At 31.1% G+C, this 12,351-nt stretch overlaps 2 protein-coding genes across 3 annotated transcripts in view; one reads left to right on the top strand and one right to left on the bottom strand.

The window, feature by feature from the left end:
• Positions 1 to 301: 301 nt before the first annotated feature.
• Positions 302 to 8,576, bottom strand: LOC118439990 (lysosome-associated membrane glycoprotein 5). Its single transcript, XM_085659152.1, has 8 exons — positions 8,559 to 8,576; positions 8,097 to 8,181; positions 7,151 to 7,287; positions 4,708 to 4,890; positions 4,404 to 4,520; positions 3,024 to 3,111; positions 2,707 to 2,845; positions 302 to 2,425 (listed from the first exon to the last, which is right to left on the bottom strand). Exons 2-8 carry the CDS (start codon positions 8,137 to 8,139, stop codon positions 2,215 to 2,217), a joined length of 918 nt encoding a protein of 305 aa, XP_085515278.1. The 5' UTR covers positions 8,140 to 8,181; positions 8,559 to 8,576; the 3' UTR covers positions 302 to 2,214.
• Positions 8,577 to 10,867: 2,291 nt separating this feature from the next.
• The window catches only part of LOC118439991 (uncharacterized), a 1,760-nt gene continuing 276 nt past the window's right edge, over positions 10,868 to 12,351 (top strand). The window contains exons 1-6 of one of the 2 annotated variants that reach the window (XM_035862378.2): positions 10,906 to 10,924; positions 11,055 to 11,105; positions 11,192 to 11,315; positions 11,486 to 11,746; positions 11,816 to 11,932; positions 12,012 to 12,220. In XM_035862378.2, coding sequence (XP_035718271.1) covers positions 11,097 to 11,105; positions 11,192 to 11,315; positions 11,486 to 11,746; positions 11,816 to 11,932; positions 12,012 to 12,220 — 720 coding nt within the window. In that variant the 5' untranslated portion in view covers positions 10,906 to 10,924; positions 11,055 to 11,096. Of the gene's footprint in view, positions 11,123 to 11,191; positions 11,316 to 11,485; positions 11,747 to 11,815; positions 11,933 to 12,011; positions 12,221 to 12,351 lie in introns of both variants that reach the window. The other variant, XM_035862379.2, reaches the window with a different exon arrangement.

Raw genomic sequence — 12,351 nt, 5'->3', positions numbered from 1 at the left:
GTCAACAATCACTTCTTTTTTTTTTCATTTTTTCTTTTTTCCCTTTTATACACTTTTCACATTTCCATCATCGACGAGCCGTGTCAAAAAGCAACGTGACGATAAAAGCGAGCTGTGTCAGATCGCGATTTATGCAAAATTGATTTAAACATTATAATATTGAAATTATATATATATATATATATATATATATATATATACACATATATATATATATTATATAAGATCGATTTAACTTTATGTGTATTTACAGATATTTCGAGTAAAAACTACATTTACACGTATCGAATAAAAGAGAGAAAAAAATGAGATAAAAAAGAGACGAGAAAAATATTAAGCAATGAAAAAATAATAAAAACACAAGGGAAAAAGAGAGATAAAGAGAAAGAGAAAAAGAGAGAGAAAGAGAGAAAGAGCGAGAAAAAGAGAGAAAAAAACTTACGAATATAATATCAAGGCAAATATTTGCATTAATTTAAAACTAATTATTATAGTTATTTTTCTTTTAAAACTTTAGCTGCCTGAGGGGCTAATTACATCTTTCGTCGTTTTTAACGCGTTTAATAATGAAACGAATTAATTACAAACCATTATTCTTATTTTTCAATATCTCACTTAACATTTTCCGTTCTATAATATAGGTATATATTTATTTATGTATGTAGGTATGTAAATATGTATATATTTATAATTAATATTTATGAAGGATATTGAGATAAGGAATATGTCGCGCAACACTGATCACGATTTAAAAAGAAATGACGATATTTGCCGAAGGGATGAAGTAACACCCTTCTGCGATTTTTTTTTTTTAAAGTCTATCGTTACAACCATCAGAGTTTGCGAATATGGACTTTATATCACTTCGGACGAATGAAACGTACGTAGAGAGAGAGAGAGAGAGAGAGAGAGAGAGGGAGAGAGAAATAGAGAGATAGAGAAAGAGGGAAAGAGAGAGAGAGAGAGAGAAATAAGAGTAATAATTAATAATAATTGATAATAATTAATAATAATAATAATAATAATAATAATAATTAATAATAAATGTACATACGCTTAATATCTCGTATACTAATGCGATTAATCGTCGCACGAGTTGATTATCGAAGTCCTTAAAAGGTACAACGAGAATATTCCTAAATATATTCGCGAAATATTTGTATCCTATGAAAAGTTTGTATATAGATGATGGCCACTAGCTCGATTACGATATGTGATATTATGACAATTTTAATCAGTGAATATTGAGAGATCGTGCTCGCAACGATAACATCCTCACTTAATCAGAGATTTTATTTTTCTTATTATTTTTGTCTGACAAGTTTTTTTTCGAAAAAAAAAAAAAATCTCGGATCTCAGATATCTCAGGTACACCGACTCGACCATCATCGCGGACGCTATTCGTCTTTTCTTTTTTTTTTTTACCTTGTTTTCTTTTTCTCTCTCTTTTTTTTTTTTCTTTTTGTCCTTGCATTAGATGTTTAATAAATAGATAACTTTTTTAGTTTTTTTTTAGTAGGTAACTTTTACTTCTTCTTTTCTTTTTTCTTTTGTTTTTTTCATTTTCTTTCTTTCTTCCTTTCTTTCCTTTCTTTTTCTTCTTTTCTTTCCTTTTTTCTCTTTTTTATTTTTTCATTTTTCTCTTTCTTTTTTTCCGTACGTCCATCTTTATGATTTTCAAGCGTTAAAGTTCTGTAAATATCACTGAACGCTTCGACGATAGCACGTTATTAGAGTCTCTTTCTTTCAAAAAGCGAGACCATGAGAACCGATGATTATGAAAGTGGTTTATATACGTAATTTTATAGATAATTCTAAACGATATAAAAGAAAAATTAAATGAATAAATAAATAAATAAAATGTTCGGTAACAATAATGTTCGAACTTTGACCACTTTCATAATTACCAGTACGAATCTTAATATGTCCGATTAAAATTTTTACAGCTTCCTTCGTTCTTTTTTTTTTGGAATTCTTTAAAAATAACAAAAAAAAAAAAAATAAAAAAAAACAAAAACAAACGAATAAAAAGAGCGAAGGATTTTTTCTGTCGACATTAGTTTGGCTAAAGGAGCATTTTTTCGTTTCTTTCCTTTTCTTTTCTTTTCTTTTTTTCATAGATTTTCTTACTCCCTTTTATCTCGCTGTCTCCTATTCGTAATCTCTTTGGCATGTCGTCGTGACAGTGTCCTTGAATCGCAAGAGCAAAGTGCTTTACTCCATCGTATCGTACTTGACCTTCTTCACTTTGAAATATCGATAGGCCGCATAACCGGTGATAGTTAATAGGACGGCAGCAGCCAAAGTGGAACCAACCGCGACCGGTGCAGTCTCGTCTCCGTTTGCTCGTGCACTTAACGCTGCGCAAGAAAACTCAGCGGCAAATTCGTTGTTCTTAAATTTGAACGGTTGAAGCTTCATATTTCTAAACAAACGAATAAATTAATATTTTACACGTCTTATAAAAACATAAACTTTGTTAGCGTTTCTCATTGACTCGCCTCTAGGTATTTATATGAAACAAAAAAAAAAAAAAAGAAAAAAAAACAATTAAAGAAAAATAAAAAAAAATAAAAGAAAAAAAAATGTTAATATGTAAATGATTAAAATATAGCTCGGTCATGTGTATGTATATATATATATATATATATATATATATATATATATATATTATATACATATATACACAGATATATACGTATATACCTGAGGATAACGGTGGCGGTATGTTTGCCATCGGTTAAATGAATTTCCGTTTCATTGTCACAGGCATAAGACTTTCCAACGGGTGTTGGAAAAAGCATGGCACTGTGCTTCGAGCCGGTACTCACGCGAACAGTTTTATCTGAAAAATAAAAATACATATAAGAGAGGTAAAATCCTTCTCCTATCTCCTAGGGTTTTTTAATATCATCCCTTGCCATCGTGTTTTCTTAGTAGAATAAATGGATATTTCGTGTGTATCGAACGTAAAAGAGAAAAGAAATATTGAAGAGGTCGAACAAAGTAATAACTTGACTTACTTGGCTGATCTACTAACTCGAAATGTCGGTCGCTCGAATTGTAGGTCAATTCGATTTTCTCAACGTACCATCGTTCGCCGCCGGGCGTCTGAAAAATAAGTTTTCTCTTTCAATAGAAAACTCTATCTCTTTTATAAAAATGAAATCCTTTTTGCAACGAGATTTTCTTTTCTCCCCATTTCTCTATCCTTCATAAACGATTTTCAAAACAACCAATAGCAATATGTTATCGGGTTTTTAATTAAAGGATAGTTTTTAATTAAAGGCTAGTTTTTAATTAAAAGTTACAATATAATATATTTCTTTTCTATAATATTTATATATTATTTAGAACGAAATTATTCCCACGTCAAATCGATCGTATGACTTTAGTTCGTATTTACGAACTTTTTATTGGTATACACATATAAGTGTGCATATATATATATATATATATATATGCACATTATGCAATCACACATATATATATATATATATATATATATATATATATATATATTTCTATATAGATGCGTACTTGACAAACGCGAAAATTGTATTTTAAGTATCACTTCGAAAGAATAGGATTGAAGCTTTTCGACGTGCTTTTTATAAGATTTTTCGAAAGTGCTCGAATAACAAAGTTATCATTATTACGTTTTCAACGAACTACACGTTTTTCTTTTACTATGTAAATTCTATAATAATAATAACCATTGTTGAATTTCATTCGAGAATACATTAAATGAAGTAGCGATGAAGGTAAACGAGAGAAAAGCGAGAAGGAGAGAAAAAAGAAAAAAAAAAAAAAAGAAAAAAGAAAAAAGTCGCGTACCACCTGTAGAATAAAGAATAAGCGAAAAAATAAGAAAAGGAAAGACAACGTAGTGGGAATTAACAAGTAATATGTCATTTTGAAAACTTCTTATCTGTCGGAAGAACGACGATGATGTTGAAATATAAATAACATGTAAAACGATACACGTTTCTATAAATAATATTCGTCGAAACGACTTTACGTTACGCAACGGATAGAATTCGTACTGGAAATAGAACGCGAGTATCGATCTCCAAGAGGACGAAGAAGCTTGCGTCATTACAATTAAGCACAAAAATGATCAACGTGATCAGCGTCGAATAATTTAACGCATTTTATTAACAAGAACATTTGAAATAATGATTAACGTAATGAACTTATCATTATATTAAGATATCTATTAACAATTCCATAATATATATATATATATATATTTTTTTTTTCGATACCTAATAGAAGCAGAGATATTCGATGACGATAAAAATTTTATTAGGATTTAAAAGGATTATTAAGAAAAAAAAAAAAAGAAAAAAAAAAAAAAGAAATGAAAAAAAATGAGTGTTAATAAAAATTTGTTATAATACCTTGGCGAAGCTCCATAGGAGCATAAAAGCGTTCCACTTCAAGGACATCGTTACCGTATTTTCATTGTCGCAATTTCCTGTGACCATTGCATCGTCGGGCACAAATAAATCTGCCACCTGGGAAATGAGGATAAAGAAAAGTTTTACAAACTTTTTCAACGCCTATATGTACAATACATATGTAATGGATATATATATATGTATATTATATTTAAGTGTCGCGTGACATCTAATACGCTTTCATAAAATTTATATAAATAAATAAGAACGATATTAATGAATGAAACGTAAAGATCATTCTTACTCGATCTTCGCCTAGAACGGTGCGATATTTTATTGCTATAACAGCGTCTGTTTGTAGGAGGATGCAAGCTTGTCCATTAGCTCCGTTCAGACGATAAATCGGATTCTCTCCGGATATGGATCTGTGATGTGTCGTCATCGGTATCGACGTAGTCGACGTCTTTGTCTCCAAATTCATTGGGGTCAACGCATGGAAAAAAAAAAAATGAACGATATTACCCTTTGTAAATTATTACAATGAATAACGACATATTGTCGTTAACAATAGATCGAGAAAAAATCTTTTCGAGTAATAATAATAAATGGAAGAAAAGAAAGATTAAAAAAGAAAAGAAAAACGAATGGACCAATATCTCTAACTTGATTTCACGAAGCTTTTTCATCCTCGGTTTAATAATGACTGAAACAATAACCAGGATTTAAAGTGAAGGGAGAAATTTAAATTGATTCGCCAGAACGTTTATCCAATTCACCGGTAATTCCTCCTCCTCTCTAATTCCCTAAACGCAGAGATAATTAATCTTTGTAATCGCGTCCTGATGATTCTCGCATTGTAGAACATGAAGTAAATCTTTCTAGACAAAACGTATGAAATTTTATGTAATGTGTATTAACGACAGTAAGTATATGTATATATATAAATTGTATCGCGAACGATCAATTATCATGTTCTATGTTTGAACGTATTGTCAATAGAAATAACGCTTGAGTCGTCGCTCGTCGCTTCCGTGACCGAGGAAAAAGATTGATGAAAGATGTAAATGACTAACACAACTGTCTGATAAACAAGGTAACTGATCGTGTTTGAGCAATGCACGTTATATGCCATGTTATTGATATATATATATATATATATATATATATATATATATATGTGTGTGAACTCGTATTTACGAATTAAAAATATATGTGCATTACGAACTGGAAAATATATAATAATAATAGTAATAGTAATAGTAATAGTAATAATAATAGTAATTAATAAATGCCTACGTTAAAGAATATATCATTTGTTTCTAGTATTATAACTAGATTTTCAATCGATCGTTGTGTGCATATATATATATATATATATATATATATATATATATACTTATCTACAGTACATTGGAATAATTCTATAGCAAGATAGCAAGAAACGTTTAGCTCCTTTTAGTTTGATTTATTCAAGAGAAAAGGAGGATCGGAGAGAGAGAGATAGAGAGAGAGAAATTCTTAGAAGCATTATATATTCAAGAAACAATCGCCTTTTGGTGTACCACGAAAGCTTGATTAAATCTCGTGAATCACTTTGAGAATCGAAATGAAATTAGTGAGAAAATCAGTTCGTGGAATTAGGAGAGAATACTCAAGGTATATTTGCGGTCTATTCTAATCAGATTTGATTCTTAAGGTAAACGTTCATGGAAAAACTAATTGAACGATAAGATACGATGATATTATCAAACGCGTAGGTGTTTTCTCTTGGAAAAGGGTAAAATCTATACCTATAAAAAAATATATAGGTATTATTATGTAATAGTACTATTCGTGTAATCGTATATATATATATATATATATATATATATATATATCTTCATAGTTGGAAACTTTATGATCTTTTGTTACGCGAGGATTAGTTAAATTGTAGGAAACGATTTGGGCAAGTCAAACGATTATTTCTCGTCACCTTGGAAACGGTTCGACGTCAATCTGTAATAACGTTTAGAAACAAGAAAGAGAGAGAGAAAAGGAAATTCACTTGAAGTCGTTGACGCATGTACACGTTGAATATATTATGCAAAATGTAGAAAGAAAAAGGGAAAGAGATTAACTTATTCATGAATGTGCGTGCTGAAGTAGAAGAGTGAACGTTAAGTAAGTAACTTGGTCCGGACTTCGAAGAAAGAGGGAGGGAGAGAGAGAGAGAGAGAGAGAGAGAGAGAGAGAGAGAGAGAGACTGCCAGTAGTACGAGTCAATAATTCAGACCGACAGGACGTGCATAATCAGAACAGTGTACCGACTTCAATGTTCGAAGGAACAACAAAATAAAATATTTCGTTATTTCTCCATGTTTTTTCTTCTCTCATTAAATATTACAAAGGATATTATTAAAATTCATAGATATCATTCCGGCGTGTTTCATTTTTCTTTTTTTTTTTTTTTTGTTTTTTTTTTTTTTTTCTTTTTTTATTTTGCATTAAACCTTGAAAAATTTCTTTTACGAATATCTCTCTACTTCCCCTTATAAATTTTATTTTCTATTTCTCATTTTATATTCAGTTATGATAGAGATTTCATATTATCGATTAATAATTACGATCATAAACTATCCCTATCTTCGTTCGTACTTAATTGTCATTGATATATCGGTGTCATTGTTGTCTCATTTATTTTCTTTTTATACATTAAAATCTATCAAAAAGAAAATCTCTATCGAAAGGAAATATATTTGGATACTTACAATTGGCAATCTGGTTCTTTGAGTTGGCAAATCGACTATAGTCTTCGGTATCCTACGTGTCGTATACCTGTGATCTTCCACTTTTAAGGGCGATGTGGTTGGAGTAGGAACACTGAACACGTTGCCCAAGACACACCCTACAGGGAATAGAAAGAGAAATTTCATTAAGCAAAATGAAAGTGGACAAGTAGGGGAAATAAAGTGGAAAGGTGAGAGGATTGAAAGACGGAAGGAGAGAGAAAGAGAGAGAGAGAGAGAGAGAGAGAGAGAGAGAAGGAAGGTAGAAGGAGGAGGAGGAGGAAGAAGGAGAGGAGTACACGCGAGAATGAATTTGCGCGTGACGATGGCTCGTTTTCGGCTTAGGAAGCATAAAATTAAAGCACGTTTCCGTGCTGTGTCGAGGAGAAAGAAAAACATTCGAATAATGTATTCTGTAAATTTACAAAAAGAGAAAGCGACAAAATATTGTATATTATACAAATAGTCATATATATATATATATATATATATATATATATATATAATATGTCAGATATATATTTCGCGTATAAAGGGATGAATTTGAATTTGTTTCTTTAAAAAATAAAAAAATAAAATTTTCTGAAAAGGATCTCTTCTAAGAACGCGAATCTTTTCTTTTCTTTTTGCATTCTAGAAAAAAGAGAAAGAAATATATATATATATATATATATATATATATATATATATATTATACAGCAGTACTAGTTTTGCCCTTTTTCTTCTCTCTCTCTCTTTCTCTCTATTTTATAGAAATATATAGAAAAGTAAGTAAAATGGAGAGACGATCTTGCGGATAATAATTCAAGAAAAGATTGTAAAAGTTATAGATATAGAAGGAGAAAGGAAGAGGGATGGAGATGGGGGTGGGTTGGGAGAAAAAGAGAGAGAAAAAAAGAAAGAAAGAAAAGAAAAGCAGAAAACTCACACAATAGACAGAGTACTTTGAAGGATTCGCTTCGATGCGCCATGACGACGGACTTCTTTCGATCTTCGCCTTCAAGATTTTTATCCTACGTTGGAAGTAGAAGATAAGGAAGACGAAGAAGAAAAAGAAGAAGAAGAAGAAATAGAAATAGAAATAGAAAAAGAAAGGGAGGAAGACAAAGAAGAGAAAAATATTTTTAACGTAGACTAATAAGATAAATTAAGATAGATATAAAAGAGGATAGAAATAGATAGATAGAGAAAGAGAGAGAGAGAGAGAGAGAGAAAGAAGGAGAGAGAGAAGGAGAGAGAGAGAGAGAGAGAGTGAGAGTGAGAAACACGCACGACGAAGAGATTAAATATGATAGAGATTAAAAGATAGATAGATGAATAGAGATAGATAGATGAATAGATAAATAGATAGAGAAAAAGCGGAGAGAACGAAAAATACGCCCCGTCGTACGTCGCGATCGTACGCGCGAGACGATTACACCGTGTCGACGTTCGCGAAGCTTATGAAGGAAAACGAGTAAGCTCGGGTGCGGATCGATCGATAGAAGGAGCTTTCAGCATGCGCTGCGCTTTCTCTTTCTCTCTCTCTCTCTCCTCCCTATTTCCTCCCTCTCTGTCATTCTCTAGCCCTTTCTCTTTTTCTCTTAAACCAGTATCCGGTTATACAGGGTGTATATCAATTTGATAGGCTTATAGAATTCGTACAATTATTAAATGAAATCATTTTTACTGTGCATACTCTAAATACATATTTAAATTTTATATATATATATATATATATATATATATATATATATATTTGTATGTGTGTACGTGTTGTGTAATTTATCTATATTATATGTATAAATGTATGTATGTATATATATATTATTCATTTGAATATCGCCGATTTGTATTTGTATATGTATATATATATATATATATATATATATATATATATATATATACATTCCGTATACAATTTGTGTACACTCTATATATACAAAACACGAAAGCTTTTGGATGATTTCCTCCTCCGCGATGTACGCGATAGCAGTGACGTCGTATCGTACTCAGATTTTCATTCATTTTAAGCTTGCACATCTCGCGTACATTAAACCTCCCGTTGATATTCTGTCGTTCTTTCTTTTTTTTTTCCGTCACTTCTTATCGAACATCCTTTATTAATTGCTTCTCATTTATACTTTCTCTCTGTTGTTTCAATTATCGTTAAGGGATTCGTCTTTTTGAGAATTTTATTATATACACAAGGTCTTCTTGATGAAAATAAAAAAAAAAAGATATCTAGGTTACGTGAAAAAATTATGGAAGGGGAAAAAAAAGTAGGATTAGGAATAACGCGAGAATTATAGTCATGACTCCGATGACATTTCGCCGGATATTAATTATTAATCGAAGAATGGAAAGGATTGGGTTTTAGAATAACAGTTGGTATCTTAAGGGAAAAAGGGGATATCATTCGAGTTGATTATTATTGAATGGTAATAGGTTGGTAGAGCATGCGTCATAGTAAAGAAATGAAAAAGAAAAATTGTGCACTAACATTTATCCTACATTAATAAATAATTATCTATCCTCGTTCGCACTAACACGTGAAAATATTATAATACTAATGAATATCGTGACCCGATTTGTATTTAATGTACAAAGAAAAGAATATAGATTTATCGTAACAACTAACTATAAAAAGCATCCCACGCGTTGCATGACTCTCCTATGACATTTTGTGTTATTTTGAAGAGACTCGTGATTACGGCAAAAATCAAAGTCTCAATTTTTTTTTTTTTTTATAATTTTTCAACTTTTATATTCCTACTATAACCATATTAAATTATACATACATGTGCGATAACAATTTTCTTTCAAAATTATCAAATTTTCTCTACAAGAATTATATCATTCGCGTCGAGACTAAATTTTCTTCATTATTTAAATCGAATTATTTGCACTGTGAAATTTATTGCACTCATTCTGTGTTATTTTGAAATCTAAAAATCTTGTCGTTTCGGTAATGAATTTGTAAAAAAGAAAAAAAAATAGACAGAAAAAGAAGAGAAATCAAAAATATCAAATAACCATGTATGGTGTGTCTGCGAGTAAACTAAACAATGATGAAGATTGTCGTTCGCAAAAAAAAAAAAATGGAAAACATAAGTATCATTTACAAACCAAAGTGATCAAGATGCTCGTTTAGGTTTCCTCTTTACGTCGGAATTTTAACGATCACTGCCCACGTTCGAATTCTCCCACGCATTTAACCGTAACTACCCTATCGAACGTGACAGGATATCGCCCACGATTAAGGAAAAAATCAATTCGTTTCGTAGAAAATTTCGATCTAATCTCGCTAATATTTCTAATGAATTATCTTAATTCTTTTCGAAAGACTAACAAATACGATAAACTAGTATTGTCGATTTGATCCTCGTGTTATGTAATTTTTTCTTCTTTTTCCTTTTCATTTGTTTTTCTTTTTTTTTTTTTTTTTTCTTTTTTACCGAAGCAATTTCTATGGTGGATGATAAAAAAAAAAAAAAGGAAAAGAAATAAAACATTATTATATAATCGTGAAAAAATTAGAAAATTAGTCTATAATGTGTCATAAATATGTTATCTAATGTTATGTTGAGAGAATTATTCGCAAAGGGGTGGAGTTATTACGAAGCTCGTATAAACGAGAGAGTTTAACATTAGATGTCGCCATAGGTCAAGATGATTCGTTGATTGATTGAAAAAACGAACGGCAGATAGCGCTAATAGTTGTAAATGGATGAAAAGGAATAATTAAAAAACAGTACAAGTTCGCAGTTTTTACCGGTTAGATTTTTTTCCGGAATCCTGATATATTTGCGTCGTTAATAAGATTCGTTTAATCGTAAGAATAGAACGTAAGAACGTCCTTATATTTGAATTATTCTTATTAATGTAATGTTTATGACTGTCAAAGGTTATTAACGTTTACTCCTGTGCGAAAGGATCATATACATCGATGCTGAAAGTAAGAGATACAATGATGTGCGTACGTTGTTATTCCGGACAATCGAAGGTGAAAAATATTTGTTCCTTTTTTTTTCTTCTTTTTAGACGACAGCTTATACACAAACTTTATATACAACGCTAATTCGATCAGTCGTTCGTTATTTAACATCGAAGAAAATTATGGCGTCGAGCAATCTTGAAATAAAATTATCTTTCGAAGACGAGAAACGTAAGAAATAATTGCCTTCTACTGTTTTACTTTGAATATATTTATCATATATAATATCTTTGTTCGAAAGTCGTCGTCATAGTTAATATTATTAGCAAGGATACGTATATCAATAGTTGTCATATCAGAAGTAACATAAATGATATATTTATCGTTATGTATTCGATTAGAGAAGTTCTTGAACATGCCGATAGAAGAAAAGAGAAACTTTTATAAATCAAATGTAAACACCGTGGATGGAATAACAACATGGGCTGAATATTGGACCAAAAAGAAATATGATAGCAACGTTAAAGCTTCGAAGGAAGTTGAAAAGGGTGATGCCGAGGAATTGGCCAGCAAGATTTCCATTTGGCAGGGAGATATTACCACTCTCGAGATAGATGCGATTGTCAATGCTGCTAACTCGCGTCTTGTGCCTGGCGGAGGAGGTACTAAGGAATGAATTTTATAAGATAGTACGTTATTTATGATATTTAAGAATATGAAATGTTTCTCAGTCGACGGTGCTATACACAGAAGAGCAGGATCCTTTTTGAAAATAGAATGCGCAACGTTAGGAGGATGTCCTGTTGGCGAGGCTAAAATCACTGGAGGATATATGTTGCCAGCTAAATGTACCATAATATACTTTATTTTATAGATTCTCTAAACATCATCTTTGACAAAACTCCTTACGGATAACAAATTTTTTAGACGTTATTCAAACTGTCGGTCCACAAGGAGAGAAGCCGGACAAATTGAGGGAATGCTATAAAAATAGTCTTCTTCTGGCAAAAGAGAATAATTTAAGAACCATTGCGTTCCCATGCATATCTACTGGAATTTATGATTATCCGCAAAGACCAGCAGCCGAAGTGGCCATATCTACGGTCAAACAATTTCTTCTTGATAATAAAAACTCCGTAAGAATTATTTCAAAGTAAATTTATATCGCGCTTAGATAGATTAGGGATAAGAAAAAAAAAGGAAAAAAAAATCAATCGCCTAATGCAAGTGACTGCTTCGACGCATAGGTACGACGGTATAAATCCTA

The sequence above is a fragment of the Vespa mandarinia genome, chromosome 9, assembly GCF_050613455.1.
Source record: "Vespa mandarinia isolate Hongniang chromosome 9, ASM5061345v1, whole genome shotgun sequence".
Lineage (NCBI taxonomy): Eukaryota > Metazoa > Arthropoda > Insecta > Hymenoptera > Vespidae > Vespa > Vespa mandarinia.
Note: the sequence above shows the minus strand (reverse complement) of the source record. Positions and strands in the feature narration are given on the sequence as shown.

What these genes read in the sequence shown, in the direction of transcription:
- LOC118439990 (XM_085659152.1), bottom strand. Translation starts at nt 8,139, where the DNA reads ATGGCGCATCGAAGCGAATCCTTCAAAGTACTCTGTCTATTGT. An exon ending in CAAAGTACTCTGTCTATTGT is followed by an intron (nt 7,288 to 8,096) that starts GTGAGTTTTCTG and finishes TATTCCCTGTAG; the next exon opens with GGTGTGTCTTGGGCAACGTG. An exon ending in CGAGTTAGTAGATCAGCCAA is followed by an intron (nt 2,846 to 3,023) that starts GTAAGTCAAGTT and finishes TTTATTTTTCAG; the next exon opens with ATAAAACTGTTCGCGTGAGT.